This window comes from Quercus lobata, chromosome 10 (assembly GCF_001633185.2).
Source record: "Quercus lobata isolate SW786 chromosome 10, ValleyOak3.0 Primary Assembly, whole genome shotgun sequence".
NCBI classification, from domain to species: Eukaryota; Viridiplantae; Streptophyta; class Magnoliopsida; order Fagales; family Fagaceae; genus Quercus; species Quercus lobata.
In genome coordinates, this window is record NC_044913.1 from 35,445,120 (window position 1) to 35,462,485 (window position 17,366).

The following is a 17,366-nucleotide window of genomic DNA, read 5'->3' on the forward strand; positions in this document are numbered from 1 at the left end:
GTAGCAGAGAGAGGTTCAAATTCTGGTTCTCCTCATAAAGGAGATCAAGTAATGCTATTGAGATACAAGGCACTTGGCAAATTCCAACAATAATATATGTAAATGGTTGGTATTAATGGACAAGTTCATGAGCAAAATTCAGACAATTCATTCTCTTCCGTCTAACAATTGTGAAAGATAAAACCAACTGCCACAAAGCAACAGAATCAGATGCCTGTTGTTGGATGATTACATGCACTTTTTCAAATGCAATTGATCTAGTACTATCCAACACAAGCAGCTAGGATTACCATGTTACATCAACTTAAAGGTGGCTGAGAAATACAGACCATAAATGGCTTGTCGTTTGCTGATAATAGATGAACATTTATGCGCATCCTGATTATTTCCTGTACTCAGCTATTTTTCTTGATCAGCGTCTATTAAATGGAAGCTTAATGAAGTTCCCATTTATTATTTAAAAAGATATTAAAAGAAAGTGAATGAAAAGAAAAGAAGGAAAAAAAATTAATTAGATTATTTCAAAATAGTGAATTTATTTGTTTATTTGGTAAAAGATAAGACAAAAAGTGAATTTAAGCAAAAAGCTAGAGACAAAAAGAGACTGCCAAAAGGACCTAAAATGGTTATGCAACAATACAAGAAACTTTGTTTTGGTATATAGTGCAGGTCTCAATGATCTATAAGATTGAAGGTCATTTTTTGAGAGGAATAACTCTGAACGTATATTCATATTTCACGTCAAAGATCTATTCCTTACAAAGTAAAGCCATATATGCTTATGTAATATTTCTCTACTATATTCCTATTTTATTCTGCATTACAATAGGACCTAATCAGTAGTTGAAACATCTGCAGGATCCATATACAACAATCCTAGTCCTGCAGGCAAGAAAAATAGATGGAACTTCTATATTCAAGGGATGTTAGAAACTAATTTCCATCAAAGCAACAAATACCTGATACCTGACATTCATCCATTGAACAATGGTATTTCCTGCCAATTCCATATGTTACAAGGAGCAGTCTCTCCTTGATCTGGTTATTTCATGGTCCTCGCATCTTCTCAACAATGTGCCTGCCCTTTTCTTCAATGTGACGCCTCTTTTCCTCAAATTTCTCACCCACCTTCTTCCCTAAATCAAACATCCTTGCTCTTCTCCCCATTCTCCTTGGCTTCAAATCATCATCATCAGTAGTACTGTCCTGTTTCTCAAATAAAATCATAGAGCTAGATGGTGATTCCTCTGCCTGCTTGCAACTTTCTTGTGGTTCATCATTCCCCAGCAAAGGGGTGCTCAATTCTTGAAGGGTTCTGCTATGTGATAACAAATTAGTGGAACTTGTCGAAATTGCTAATCCATCAGAGGATTCACTGGTGGATGTAGGACTCTTGGGTTTTTGATGCTTACTTTCGGGATCACTAGAGGTTCCCTTGCTAGCTTCAGTCTTGGTTTTTCCTTCACTGGGGTGGGAGCTGATTGATTCACGCACGGTGGTGGGGCCATTATTCACTTCTTGGTTAAGCCATAAGAATGGAGCAACCTTCCTTGGTACCCAGTCGTCCTTTTCTGATATCATCCAGGGCATGCATACACTTTCACTGTTTGGAAGCACTAGGCTTTCCTTAATTGCTGCCTACATGAGAAGCAAATTAGCATTATTCGTTCATTCTACCTGATTTTGTTATTTCAGCAAAACTAAACTTTAATCAAAAGTGAAGGGGCTTGGGAGGATTTTATAGCTTCAGTCTTGGTTAGAGGATTTTATAGCTATTTCTACCCTCCTACTCTTGTTTCATTCCCATGGAGAATGATATGGAAATCAAAGGTTCCTCCAAGGGTGGCTTTCTTTTCTTGGTCGGCTTCCTTAGGTAAGATCTTAACAACAGACAACCTTCGTAAAAGACGTGTGATAGTGCTTGACTGGTGCTATATGTGTAAGAGATGTGGGGAGTCGGTAGATCATCTTCTACTTCATTGCCCCGTAGCTTGGGAGTTGTGGTCTTTGGTTTTCTGCTTGTTTGGTGTCCAATGGGTTATGCCTCATACTGTTCTTGAGTTGTTTGAGGCTTGGCAAGGAAAGTTTGCACGACATCGTCACATTGATGTTTGGAGATTAGTGCCTCATTGCTTGATTTGGTGCATTTGGCGTGAAAGGAATGCTAGAAGTTTTGAGGGCTGTGAACGTTCTTTGTTGGAGATTAAGTCTTTTTTCTTGCGCACTCTCTTTGAATGGAGTGTGGTTTTTTCTCATTTTTCTTGTTTTTCTTTTCCTATTTTTCTTGATCGTTGTACTTTTGTTTCTTAATTTGTGCCCCCATAGTACATCCCCAATGTACTCGGCTTGGCACTTTTTCTATTATTAATAATATTCTTACGTTACTTATCAAAAAAAAAAGAAGGGGCTTTATGCATTTTTCCTAATTGCTTTTTGGCTTCCGCCCTAAACTCTTTGAACTTTCAAAGCCTTCAGACTTCCAATGCATTAGGTATACATAATCAAATATATCATATGTGAAGGTGATGAAATACTCATAACCTCCTCTTGCATGGACGATCACAGGACCACATACATTTGTGTACTAGTTCTAGCAATTTCATCAAGTCCAAGTTAGTCTTTTTTTAGATTTTTAGTTTACTAGTCAAACTAGCAGTCCTAATTCTACTAGTACAAGAAATAGTCTTTATATATACTAGCCAATGTCCCCCATGATGTGCAGTGGTACAATTTGAAATACTTTATAAATAATTACTTTTTAAGGATTTAATTCCAAGTGTCAGCAGATCTGGAAAGGCATGATTGTCACATGGCATAAAGATCATTCTTTCATTAATCTAGTTAGCACCAAGGGGCTTCTATTACTGTGTAAGTTGCCATTAAGGTCCATACACAGTTATGGTTTCCCCTGTGAACTCATCCATTTTTTCCATAATAACTCCAAGCCACTATCCTCATGTCATTCCCTTTGTAAGCCAAACCTAATAGGGAAGAGGTGTCTTGATTCTTGTTCAAGGTCAGGCTAGCATGCATATCTTTGCTAGGATCTGGTCCCCTGCCATCCAGTGTGCAGGAAATGGGACTCAGTGATCATCGTAAGCTCATTCATAGAAGAACCAAGCATGTTCTTGATGATGTTGGACTCTGCATTCCGTCATATACCGCTCAGGGTCATTCGTTTGGATGTGGCCATTATACTTTACGCTGAATGTATGCCCATTATAATTTATGCTGAATGTACCCAACGTTGCTAGTCTCCAAATAATGACGTGTTAGTAGGTTACGCCAGACAATCTCAAACATTTAGCCCTTTGCACATGGACATCTAGTTCAGCAGTTTGTGTGCATTCACACAATACCTCAAAAAGTGTGACTAGACACTTGGTGGGACACGGGCCACCATAATGGCTGGAGGTTCATTTTCCTAAAACTATCATCAATAAGGTAATGATGACCTTCATTAAATGCAAGTCTCTTCGTGTTCCGGTTCCCTCCACCCAAAAAAAAAAAAAAAACTTATAATTTCATTCAAACTTCAAAATGTCGTAACTCCATTCAATTGCAACCTAATTCTCCCACCATTCACTCCCATTTTCCATTATCTCTCCCAATTCTCAAACTCTTGTCAATGGCTCCTATGCCAGCAAGTTTTGTCTTAATTACTCAAACCTTTATATCGTTTTGGCTAACTAAATTGTTTTTAATCCAATCTGCATAAATCAATAGAAAAGGTAAGTTGGCTACAAAATATGCTTTTTACACAATAAAGAAGAGTGAGCAGAGTGCCTTTGGGTAATCATCGAAAAAGACCAGCTAAACATCATTGGCTTGGTCAGCCTTTACCTGACCAACTACCTAATACCATGTGGCTCATCAAACAGCACTTTTAAGCTTTCTTCAGTATTTGGCACTTTTAAGCCAAATATACGTATGAAAACAGCACTTTTAAGCTTTCTCCTTTCTAGTTGGCTATTGGAACCCAAAAACCCTTTTTTTTTACACAGCAGGGCAAGTTCAACATCCTCTTGGAAGGTGTCAATGAGTTAGCCCAATTTCCTGTCTTTGGATCCCTAAACATGCTGAATATAGAGATAACGCAAGACGAGCAAGATGAAGTGAACTTCCTTCGTGAGGCTACAAGTAGCACAAGGGAGAGAAGGGAATTCATGGATGTGGTGGGGGTTTTCTGTGTCCAACCTACACAATACAGATTAAATTCTGGACATGGATCCACTATTTCTTTGGAGAGTCATCTAAGAATCAGCCTAAAAGGCCATGTTTCAATTCCCCCATCACTTTGTTTGCCTTAATAGCCACTTTGCTTTCACTCTCTGCATTTCCCAGTCATCCAAAGAATTGCCTATGAACATCTGGACATGGATCCACTATTTCTTTGGAGAGTCATCTAAGAATCAGCCTAAAAGGCCATGTTTCAATTCCCCCCATCACTTTGTTTGCCTTAATAGCCACTTTGCTTTCACTCTCTGCATTTCCCAGTCATCCAAAGAATTGCCTATGCTCTCCCACCTCTTCCATTTGGAAGTTAAGTTGGCATCATGAGAGGGTTCCCTTGGCACCCTTATATTTGGCTTCTCTCTATACCAACATCTATAGACCAGCTCCATTCCAACATATTGCAATCTGTAGGTCTCTATTTGCTGGATTTTTATGGTGACTCAGGTTTCCTACAGATTTTATTTTAGGAACATTGTCCTCACTATGCTCCAGCCAAAGGCCTGCATAGTTCTAACAGTGAGAGAGAAGGTGAGTTCCTCTATGTTCTACTAAGAGCATGAGGCTAGAGTAAAGGGAAGCAACAAGGTCATTTATACAACGTCATTGACAAAATTGAAGAGTTTGATCCAAGCCCCTAATCCAAAGCCATTGGAGGCTACATCGTCTCCCCTATTCACAGTCTAGCGAAAAGGATAATAGAAGTGGCGACAGAGATGGATGAGCTTTCTGTTTAATGGTTTTCAAAACCAAAGTCACTTGTGAGCATGATAGAGAGGAAGCAGGGAACACAGGTAACTATTTACATTTCAAGTTGTACCTCACTCATAGAGTAGCCTGGCAATTGAGGCATGACCCTACTATGTCAATACCTCTTCGGGTTAGGAACTGTGGGAGTACCATGGAGTGTCTCATTTTTCGCCACAAGGCATTTATGTGAGATTCTTCCCAACTTTACGTTTCCAACCTAGACCTAGAGCTCAAACTTACACCGGGTTAGGCTTAAACCTGGGTTATATGCTAGGAAACGGCCCATTACTTTCGCCTTTATGATGTTGCTACTCCACCAATCTTGGAGGTATACCAAGGAGATCTTTCCTTAAAATTACAAGGTAAGACCTTGGCTAAGAGATCTAGGAAACCGTGACTTCAACCTAGTGAAGGTACTTCTCGGATGGTGGTGGTTGTTGAAGTTAGTAATTAAGACAAGTTTGGTGGGTCAAAAAATATTGATTTGAGGGTAGGCAAGAATTTAGGTGGAGGTGCCAAATCCCATGCGAATAACGAGAACCCTTTTTCTTCAAGGGTAGGCAAGATTCCAAGCAACCATAAGTTTTGATTCCTAGGTTCTATCATTTTTTGTTTCCTCAAATACCAAGTCCCCTTTTGAGAGGTCATTATCTTACATCAATTTAAGTATACACAACAATATGTCCTCCATGAGTCAACAAAAACGTTCAAGCAACAAGTAATATGGCCAAATGTTTATTTGTCTTTCTTTGTAAGATCAACCATACAAGTAATGGAAAGAAAATGATTTAAGACGCATATAAATTTTGTACCAAAAATGTGGATATTTATAAATGACAAAAGCAAACTCCATACCTTTAGCCGATTGACCAAGAATAAAGCAATATGGCCATTTGTTATCTTGTGTTCTCCTACAGAAGACTCCAGGTTAAAATCTATATTAGGCATACATGTAAAAGCATACCATAGCTGATCAGAAGGAGGTGGCTTTATATGTAACCGCAGCGTTCCTCGTAGGGATGTTACCCTTATGGTCAAAGAGAGAGGCACCTTCAATGATAAATAATAAGTTAAGACTAATATAAACAAAATCTTCTTGAGTGTTTGCTTGTACATGTGCCTGTGAAGTGTGGCGTTTAGGAAGAGAATGGAATGCAAGCCAAGAAAACACATAAGATAACCCTCAGAAAAACTTATAGTCAGTATTTTATTTAGGCCAACCTATTTTTAATAATCAAAACCAATGAGAAAATGCTAACTCGCCCAAATTTACAAAATCTTGATATAATTTTTAGCATGTTTGAGTTCTTCATAAATACTAAATGATGTTGAGATAATGTCCCAGTACCAATAAAGAGAGACCAATTGATGGAGTCATGGACGATTAAAGCTATCACTTTGCAAATTCACCTATTCAAGAATTATTTTATTGGGTCCTTGTGTGAAGTCCAATTGAAGTGAAAGTCGTGCCCTATTAATGGTCTAAGTATAAGTCTTTTAGGGTTAAAACAGTTTTTAATTCGGGTTTTTATTTTATAAGTTATGGTCAGTTTTATATTGAGGGGCAAATCTGTAATTCCTGCAAATTAAGGGTATTTTGGTAATTTAGTTGAGTCTAGAATCTTCTAGGGTTTTAAGTATCTTAGGGTTTATTTACTTTGGGTCCAAGTTAGTATTTATTAGGTATTATTAGTAGTCCTAATAGTAGTAGGAACCCTATTACTAGTAGTACAAGAGTCTTTTATATATATATGGTGCTCAATGTATTCAAGGAGTAGAATGAGTTGATTAATAAAATTGAGCGTTTTGAGCTATAGGCATAGGCATGTTGGCCTTTGCTGTTTCTCTCTCCTTCTCTATAATTCTTCTTCTTTCCTAACCCTAAACCCACCGCAACTAAACAAAAAATCCCTAATTTTTCCTACATTACCTATATTGAGAAGGGAAAAAGATATACTAATTATTGAACTTTAAAACCTGGATGATTAACTCCATGATAAGATGTCTACAAACCTGTGAAACCTGTCTAGCAATAGCACTCAGAATAGACTTCCACCTGGAACCTTGAGTTGATGCTGGTACAGTGCTCTTGCCGCTTTTTAATCCATCTGCCAAAAAATAAAAACATAAAATTTGAATTAGCATTGTTTATCATAAAGATGTCTTGAACCAGTTTACTGTTAAATGATTGCTACTTGTCTCTCAATTTATGATGAGAACTGCATATTATCTTTTTTTTTTTTTTTTTTCTGAAGTGTAAGAGTACATTTAGTACACTGAATGAGAATTACGATAGGAATTGTAATCTTTATTACTAGGAATAAAATGTGTTGTAATGTAATAACTAAACTTATTCATTAATTTGGTTGTGAGTTATAACATTAGAATGAAACTTAACATTTATTTTAGGAAATTTCTTATTCATACAATTATATCTCCTTAAAAATTGTTATTTTTAAATTTAAGAGAGATATGCGTTATTTTTCATGATTTTTTATTTTTATAATTGTTAGAGGTATATGGAAAGTTTGTTTATTTGGAAATATATTAAGTTTTGAAATTATTGCTCTTACTAAGGAATAGCTAATACAATCTTTTAAAGATGAATAGTTATTCCTCATTTTGAAGAATAACTATTCATAAGAAATTATTATTCCTTGTAACAAAAACATAACCAAACTAAAGAATAACTAAACCATAGGAATAATTTTTTTTTTTTTTTTGATAAGTAATAAGATATATTGATAAAAAAGGAACACCCTAGTGCACAGGGAGTGAACAAGGGAAAAGAAATCAAATACAAAAATTGCAAGAGTCTAGGAAATCAATAAAAGAAGGGAAAGATTTATTTTGCAAAGCAAACAACCAATCCCTTAAAGTTCTAAAAAAGAGAAGCTTAAGGTTCGGAATAGATCTCTCAGTATCTTCAAAACATCTACTATTCCTCTCCCTCCAAAGACACCACAATAAGCAATGAGAAATGATAAACCAAACATAACCATTTCGATGACGACCAAAGCTGCCTTGCCAACACCATAACAACCCCAAAACAGTGTGCGGCATAACCCAAGTTACTCCAAAAAGACCCAAAACCATAGAACATAGATCCGTAGCAAAAGGACAATGAAGGAATAGATGGTCAACCGATTCACCATTTCTCTTACACATGTAGCACCAATCCAAAATCCACACCTTCCTTTTACGTAAATTATCAATCGTCAAGTATTTTCCTAAGGCAACAATCCAAACAAAGAAAGCTACTCTAGAGGGAATCTTCTGCTTCCAAATAATTTTCCAAGGAAACCCATAGAAAGTGGTGCCAGCTAAAATTCTATAATAATCACTAACCAAGAAACCCTTAACTTTGCTAGGAATCCAACACATTTTATCCTCACCTAGCCCCCTTATAGGAGAACCATAAATGGTTTCCATGAAGTCAAACATAGCCTCTAGATCCCGAGCATGCACACCCCTAACGAATCTCACATCCAAAAGAGGACACCATTGGTGGACATCATAAGCTCAGCCACACTGGCATCCTTATTCCTGCAAAATCTGAACAAGTCCAGATATCTAACAGCAAGAGATGTCTCTCCACACCACAGGTCTTGCCAAAACTTCACTCTATTCCTAAACCATAGGAATAATTATTACATTACAGCACCTATTACAGTCTACCAAACATGTCCTAAGTTGTGACACAAGCACTGCATAAAACTATGGATGAAAGCTTGAAACTTATCTAATGGTTAAAAATGATGCTGAGTATAAGTATCAAATACAAGACAAGATAGGATAGATGTGACTCAAAGGGAGGAGATATTAAGTTTTTCATGAAAGCCCAAATAAACATAACAGCATACTCTTCTTTTTCTCAAGTCCTTTATCTGCAACCAACTTAAAACGTTGAAAATAATGCTACAGCCTACAAACCTTGAGAACTTACATTTAAAAATAAACAGGCAAAATTCCCACTTATAAGCTTTGCTACAACAATACAATACACTAACATAATGATGCAATTAAGATAGACAAGTTTACATCAATAAAACCACATTCTACCCAAGAGGTGCAACTCATGGATACAACTAATTACTTCATAAATAATGTATTATAAAACTTATATTGCTAGAACTATTCAATCTCGCCAAATTTCAAACTTAAGGCAACATTATGTGTATTGAAATTCCAAAAAGAATAGGAGAATAGAAAATACTAATAGTCCAATATTTAACCAGAACTAGGATCACCTTCCTCCTTTCGCTCATCTACTGTTCCTTCAGAAAGATTCAACTGCTTTCCAAAATACTCGAAACCTTCAAGAAGATCTGATGACACATCCCCAACAGAGCCTGATCCTGTATCTGAATCCACTACGCCCTTCTGTAAATCTAATTCATGGACTTCAAGTCTTGTTTCAATGTCTAATACTGCGCCACCAGAGTATTCAATGTCAACTTCTAACATCCATACCTCATTCATGTCCATTGGAAGAATCCTCATGCCATGAATATGAGGTGGGAGATTCCCAAGATCAATGTCAGTGCAGATGACATCACCTATGTAACTGGGGGTTCTCATATTGGAAAGTGTTCTCTATCATATCAAATAGCAAAAAAACAATTCAGCAAAAAAAAAAATTATAGCAAAAAACCACAACACACACTAGTAAAATGCACCTTTTTTTTTTCTTTTTAAAGATTAAATCATATGATATGGAAAGCAAATAAATTTCCACAATCACATGTATACAATAATATTATCAACTCTTTAGCCTTATTATTTTCTATCTTTCATCACACTTCCAAAATCAGGAGGAATAGATGTGGTTCAATCTGGTGAGTCTAGTTAAATCCAACTGAGAGCCCGGGTCCATGAAACTAAGAGTAATTTGTAGTTCAATCTTTAAAGAAAATTAAAATATATCACATGTCACATCGAAGCCTCAAATCATTTTTTTCCTTTTCTGATTCCTGAAATTTTAGGTATGTTTATCCCTTATTAAAAAAAAAAAAAAAAATCTTAGAGAACTAATTTACAAAAGTTTCTGCAGATTGAGGATAAGAAGGGCAATGAAACAAAACCATGTCTACCTACCCCAATACACAGTATTGTTCTTCATGATGACCACAAACAAATAAAATGAAAAAATACATAGTAAAGGAATAGAATAGACCTGAACCCGTGATTGTATGGATCTTTTCATCTCTGAATTGCTTTTCAAATCAAAAAAGAACCGTGAAATTAACAAATTCCAACAGAGTGTGCCCTCATCATTACAAAACTTGTCATCAGAATCTACGTCAGAGATGACAGAAATATGTCTTTGGCTTCCAGAATCTGAAATTGTTGATAATGATGATGATTCAACCATATTTTCTTCACTATTAGATCCCTTTACTGATGGAGCACCATTCACCAAGCCAGTGGCTGATACTGTCTCTTGGAACGGACGAATTTTCTCACTTTCCCTTCTCTCTACATGGCCTGATAATGAAGACAAAGTTGACTTATTTTCTTGACCAACCCGAGTCTTCTTTGCAATTTTCTTCAAAAATAGCCTAACCTTTGAGGAAGTTCCATCAGGCCTATTTGTCCGATCTACTGTCTCAGAAGAGAACCCTATCGAGGGTTTCATAAATGAAGGATATTCTGCATTTATGTTTGTTAAGTAATTATGAAAGTCCTTCTGCAACTTGGAAAACCAATCAAGTCTTTCTTTCTTGTCACATGAAGCTAGACGGAGGGCCTTACACCATGATTCCTTTTCCCAAGAAGTCTCAAGATAAAAGTACAAAGTTTTACTTCCATTGTAAATTACTGAGCTCTTGCTTTCCAATTTTATGGGAAACCTTTTGGCCCTGTAATACCCATAAGAAAATGATAAGAAAAGGAGGATTTCTCTTTTTCCATACCATAAACAAGATCCATGACAATTTATGTTTACACAACTATTTTGTATTGCAATGCCATAGTAAGTAAAATGACAAGTCACAACTTTTTATGTTCCAAATATACAAAGGAAAATTAATTTCCAAAATGACATCCCTGAAACCAGAGAGTTCCTACAGACCAAACAAGGGTCATGTAAATCAGCAGGGCACAACCATCTTTCATGTCTCATGCATACAGACATTATACATTCCAAAACAATTACAATGAGCCTCTCTAGTATGACCTAAAAAAAGTTGACTCAAGGCATAAGGGCACCAACAATTAATTTATTAAATTTGTCTTGAGTAATCTAATATTCATTATTAATCTGAAAAGGGTAGAATTATGAAACATGATCATAAGCATTTCCAAAGAAAAATTCATATTCAAATAGGCACAGAAACAACTCCATTTATCCAACCTTGATGATGAAATCAAGAAATTGTATTCTTAGTTGTCATATAAATACATCTGCAGCACAAATCATAAGATTTGTACAAAAAATTTAAATAGGGATAAGGTACTGGTTTCAAGATTATAAAACGTTCTCATTTAATCATGGGTTCCAATTAGTTCCACAGGTAAAGTCTCTTATTGTTGTATAAGGGACTTTAGATCAAATCCCTACTACGCTAAAAAGAAACTCATTGGTGTCTTTAGCTTAATGGTATAGAGCAATCAGCAATCATCGTGGAATGAATGCTAGGTTTAAATTCTATCATATTTATCAAAAGAATGTTCTCATTTAATCCTTGACCATGTAGCATAACTAGAAATTTTAAGGGTTTTAAAATAGATGATCTCTGCCTATATCCTAAAAACTAAGTAGTGCTTCTTGAAATCACAAAGAAAAATATGGGTTTTATGCAACAGAGTGACGAGATAGTTGTTAACAACTAGAGATATATTTCTTTAATCAGTACAAGCAAAAGTAACTGCAAAGAACCAGAATATAAGAAATATTTAACAAGCTGGATCCATGATGCTTGAAAGCAATAGGTTATAGATATCAATTAATTACAGAACATTAAAACTTGATGAGAAAACTTCAAACAAAAAAGAAAAATAATTATTTCTATAAATTTTATCATCAACAGCATTAATCTAAGTAATTTGTTGAATCAGTGTCAAAATTTCCATCAAATAATATTAATATCCCTACTCGGCTACTCCATTGGATCATCTTTTACAAGGAAGAAAAATCCGCATACTTAGAACTAGGAACGCTCTAACGTTCACATAATTCTTAGAAAAATTGTGGCAAGTCACATCTCTAGAAAAACAGGTATATTTACTGTGGCTGATAGAAAAATGGTTTACAAGGAGAGAGTGCCCAAGAGCTTATATACACATAGTTAAGCTTGCACTTAAGCCATGTGGGACACTTGGATCATAAAAGTAGCCTATTAACAGATATCAATTGTGCATAGGAGGTGAAACTTACTATCCAATCACATCTTGGATAAAGGGGCATGTTATGCAATAATCCTATGCCAACCTTCCAAAAGACAATGATTGAAAAAGCATGTTGTGCATGATATTGCGATTTAGCAGCTGGCATGGATTCTCATTTTACTTTTAGAACTTCGAAAAAGCATGAATAATTAGCAGAAATCACAGAAATCATAATCAAACTTAATGAGGGTACAAGCGAGGAGTCCTTGCCACACCTTCCTCTTTTGAAAGAAACAGAAGGTTCAAACTTCTTTTTTTTATGCGTGGAACCTTACCCAGGCCCTTTGGATGCACCCCTAGGGAGCATACCATGGATACACGACCCAACCCACCAGAACCGTGTATCAGGTAAAACAGAAGGTTGAACTTCACCCAAAGAATTGAAAGCATTTCCCATCAACAGATACTAACAAATGTTAACCTATGCCAAGAAAATCATGTATATCACCCAAAAGAGGAGATCTGGAAAAGGCCATACTACCATTTTCTTGAAGATAAGCTTGTTGCTGAAACAGCTTCAACTATGCATCCCTTAAGCTCAATAGCAATTTGGGAACCATCCGATTCAACCAGAATAAGTTTTCGGTCCTTGATTTTTGCGTACTTTTTAACAGGGGAAACCTCCAAGAAATCTTTCTTTCTCTTTTGCTCCTTTGGTCCTTTGTCCAGCAAATTTTTTGAAACCTTTTCTGATTCCAGAACCCATACTGCTCCCTACAGACAAACACCAGCTTCAAAAATATAAATAACACACAAACGAAGGGTACAAAGAATCATACTTGATAAACAATTGCACTTTCAAAACCACAGTCAGATTTTCTTTTTCTTTTTTTGATAATTCGATAGTAAAATTAACCATCAGTTATATCAGCATATTAGTATTCAATGGTACCACATGATAGTACTATCAACCTGTTATAATGGTTTTGTTAAAAGCGAAGCCTTAACCATTACTTTTAGTTTAAACTAATTAAAAAAAAAAAAAAAAACATTAGGCAGAAAATAGTTCCCAAATTATAGTTTAGTAGAGTAAAGGGTTTGTTTATTTCGTACTAATTTTTTCATATATGTTCTTTACTTGACATCAAAGCATAGATGGCATAACAAAAGAAATGAAAGGGTCACCCACCAATTCTGACCAGAAAATACATTTATATGTATAAAGAAAGAAAGAAAGAAAGAAAGATGTACCGACCTTTTTGTTAGAAGCAAAATGGAGAGATTGGAGGAGATCAAGGTCGCGGGATGAGTGTTGTGATATCTGAGCTTGTTTTTTAAGGTTCTTCTTATTCAAACGGTTTATGAAGACATACACTCCAACTGCTTCTGCGCCCAAAATGGTCAGCGCCCCAACCGCAAACCCAACAACGAACACCATCAACCATAGAAACAGCACCATCATTTTCAACAAATTTAGTTGCCCACTGCCACTTCCACTTTTGGATCAACAATTTTTTTGGAAAAAAAAAAAAAAAAAAAATTTATTCTGGATGAGAAGAGAATTGAGAGGATAAGATAATAAAGGTGAAATCAATAAATAATAATTAATCAATGATTTAATGGGGGTATTAAATTTTTCTAATTAGGAATCAGGTGCTGATGCTTCTGCAAACTGCGATAGATTTTTATTCTATTCTTCTTCCTCCTCTTCTTCTTCTTCTTCTTCTATGGAGAGAGAGAGAGAGAGACAGAGACAGACAGACACGCAGAGAGAGAGAAAAGAAAACGCGTCTGGGAAAGGACTTTTTATTTTTTGAGAAACCGTCTGGGAAAGGACTGTCGGTGTTGGGAGTTCAAAAGATTTTTGATGAGAGGAATCTTAATCTTATTATTAACTCGTAATAAGACCAACCATCGTTTATTGTCAGTATTGGATCAAGTACCGGCGGTCCTCCAAAATTATAAATTAAGGACAAGCTAGAGCCTACATGTTTCTTTGCTTCATCTAAACTACACAATTACAATATAAACTTAGATTTTGGTTTATTTTTATATATTGCATTATTAATATTAAGTTACTAACGTGGGTTTCAATTAGCTCAACTAGTAAAGTCTCTGATGATTGTATAAGAAATTTAGGGTTCAATCTCTGCCTACACAAAAAACTGATTGGTGTCTTGGTCTGATGATAAAGAGCAATCATCATATAATTGAGTTTTATATAATAATAATAATAATATTCAAACTTTTCACAATTGCATGTATTATAAAACTCAAAAATAATAATCAATTTTTTTAAACCATTTTTTTTTAAATAAAAAAAGCATGACAGATAAACACATTTTTAACTATGATTTCACTCTTTTGCAAATTTTTACATTACAACATGACTTACTTGAGTCTGTGTGATTTTTTTTTTTTTTTTTTTTTCTGTAAAAACTAAAAAGAGTCTAGAGAGAACCACCATGGTTGTCAAGATCGGGACTCGAATCGCATGATCATATAATCTTACGATCCTACTAGGCCAAAACAACTCGGATCATAATAGGATTGTATATTTTTCAAGATTCTATGTAAAATTAGTTGAATCATGTGGGGTCAATAGGATTGAACCAATCCTGAACAATCCTACTAAAAACCTAAATTGCTTTGAGTTGGCTTTAAAAAATAAATAAATAAATCCAATCAACCCAATGGATAGAAACGACCCAATATGTCCTATACTATAAAATAAATTAAAATTTTTATTAAAAAAAAAACCCTCATTTTAAATTAAAAACTTATTACCCAAGCCACTAAAATCAACTTAATGGCACTCTCACTCACTCCCTCCTCTCTAACCAAATTTCGCTTTTGGATTTTATATTATAGTTAGGTTCTTAGTTTTTTTTTTAAAAAAACAGTTATCTACTTAGTTAGTTGTCATGTGCAAACTTATTTTGGATTTTGAACTTGAAACTTAGAACATGGAAAATATTTTCCAAATGTGTTGATGATAGTTTTGACACTTGGTGGCTAATTAAACATTTGGTAATTTTTTTGGATACATTTTGTTAACTTTGCTATTTTATTTCCCCAAAAAATTGGAACTTAAGATTCACAATCCCGCCAACCTTCCACGATCTTACGTAAGATCCGACTTTTACAAACTTAGAGCTAACCTACCTCCATCTGTTCTTTGAGGAAGACCCACCAAAAGAAGGCTCAGGGTGAGTTTGGTTTAGCTTTTTAAAACTGGGCTTTTTGAAAAAATGGAGTTATCAAAAAGTGCAGTACGAAAAAGTGTTTTTTATAAAAGCTGAGTGTTTGGTAAAAACTGTTAAAAGTATTTTTTGAAAAAACTGAGTGTTTGGCTAGCACTTATAAAAGTGGTGGTTTGAGTGATAAATTACCAAAAATGACAATGTATATATAAAGGAGTTTATTTCATACTTAAATCAACTACTTCATAATACTTACTCAAAAAAAAAAAATACTTAATAATAATAACAATAATAAAAATGAAATAAAATAAAATAAAAATATTATTGGTATTATTTTAATATTATTATTTTGCAAGGAAGCTTCAAGGAAGCTTACTTTTTCACTCTTTAACCCCCCCCCCCCTCACCACAAATATCTGACCACATCTTGAAACTTCCTTTTTCACACTTCAACCTCCCACCACATATATCTCATCGTTGTCTTTTCTCTTCATCTTCATCTTCCTTTTTTTTTTTTTTTTTATCTTTTCTCTTGTCGTGCTGCTAGAGCCCTCAAGTTCTTGTTTCTCCCTTGTCATCTTCAGATCTTCTTCATCATTTGTTTCAGTCACCTCCTCAGTTTATCAATTTTCACAGAGGAGAGGAACCTGGGGCTACACCGTTGATCAATCTTAGTTGTAAATTTGTGATCTGCTCTGGTTCTTGGGGCTGCTACTGCAATCCTTGATTTGTGTTGCTCACTTTTACCGTGTAAAATTGTGTTATAAGTGTTAGGGTACTTTTTTTTTTTTACGCCTAATTTTATTTGGATACCACCTATTTATTTTCAAACACCACTAATAAGTTATTGAGTTTTCTCAAATATTTTTTGCTCTATTATTATGTTAATTACAAATGTTTCATATCTCATTATCTAAATTGGGTTATGATATAAAATATCACAAAAAAAGCCCGAAAACTCATATTTTATCCAATTTTATTATCATAATCTATTTAAAACCCAAGAATACTTATACTTGGCAATATTTGAGAAGCCCATGATTCAAGTCCATGGCAAAACAATTTTATCAATGGAATTCAAATCCATGATCAAAGCCCATGATTTAAACCCATGGCAATTTATTTATCCAAAGCCCAATTTTCATTGGCAACATCAAAGCCTAATTTTCATTGGCAACATCAAAACTCAATTCTCATTAGCAATATCAAAAGCCTAACTTACGTTGGCACTATTTAAAACCCAATTTTCATTGGCAACATCAAAGTCCAATTCTCATTGGCAACATCAAAATCCAATTCTCATTGGCAACATCAAAAACCCAACTTACGTTAGCACTATTTAAAGCCCAATTTTCATTAACAACATCAAAGCCCAATTCTCATTGGCAATATCAAAAGCCCAACTTGCGTTGACACTATTAAAAACTCAAACTAACTACTTGGCAGTATTCTATCAAAAGCCCAAGGTTATTAATACTTGGCAAAATACTATATCATAATTATTTCACTTAAAAGTCCGATAATGAACAGTACTTTAAATTCTTAAACATATTATTATAATATTACAAGCTCATGGAATTTATGAATTATATATTCTCAAAACCCATGGCAATCATCTTGTAAAAGCCCATGGAAAGTTATGATTGTTAAACCCATGACATATATTTATTTCATGTTATAAACCCATGAAATACATAGACATCATTTGCATCGCGATATCCATAATATACGCCTTCGACACTCATGGTAAACATTCAAACCCACAAGATCATCATTTAAGTTATGATGCGATTATTAGAAACCATGAACGTTATTGCAACATGGAATTCATCAAAGTAAATATTATTTACA

At 34.9% G+C, this 17,366-nt stretch overlaps 1 protein-coding gene across 2 annotated transcripts; it reads right to left on the reverse strand.

Moving 5' to 3' along the window:
* Positions 1-602: 602 nt before the first annotated feature.
* Positions 603-14,027, reverse strand: LOC115963836 (testis-expressed protein 2-like). 2 transcript variants are annotated; one of them, XM_031083024.1, is made up of 8 exons: positions 13,568-13,781; positions 12,854-13,086; positions 10,160-10,844; positions 9,234-9,579; positions 6,997-7,091; positions 5,839-6,033; positions 1,413-1,638; positions 1,197-1,315 (listed from the first exon to the last, which is right to left on the reverse strand). In XM_031083024.1, the coding sequence occupies exons 1-8, from the start codon at positions 13,772-13,774 to the stop codon at positions 1,299-1,301; spliced, it is 2,004 nt and encodes a 667-aa protein (XP_030938884.1). In that variant the 5' UTR covers positions 13,775-13,781; the 3' UTR covers positions 1,197-1,298. The 2 variants fall into 2 exon arrangements, with proteins under 2 accessions (XP_030938883.1, XP_030938884.1); XM_031083023.1 differs by having other exon boundaries at positions 603-1,638; positions 13,568-14,027.
* Between the last annotated feature and the right edge of the window lie 3,339 nt (positions 14,028-17,366).

Coding starts and splice junctions, on each gene's coding strand:
- LOC115963836 (XM_031083023.1), bottom strand. CDS start 13,774: ATGATGGTGCTGTTTCTATGGTTGATGGTGTTCGTTGTTGGGTTTGCG. Junction 7,092..9,233: donor AGATGAGCGAAAGGAGGAAG/GTGATCCTAGTT, acceptor ATTTTTTGGCAG/ATGGATTAAAAAGCGGCAAG. Junction 1,639..5,838: donor TCTTGGTCAATCGGCTAAAG/GTATGGAGTTTG, acceptor CTTCTCATGTAG/GCAGCAATTAAGGAAAGCCT.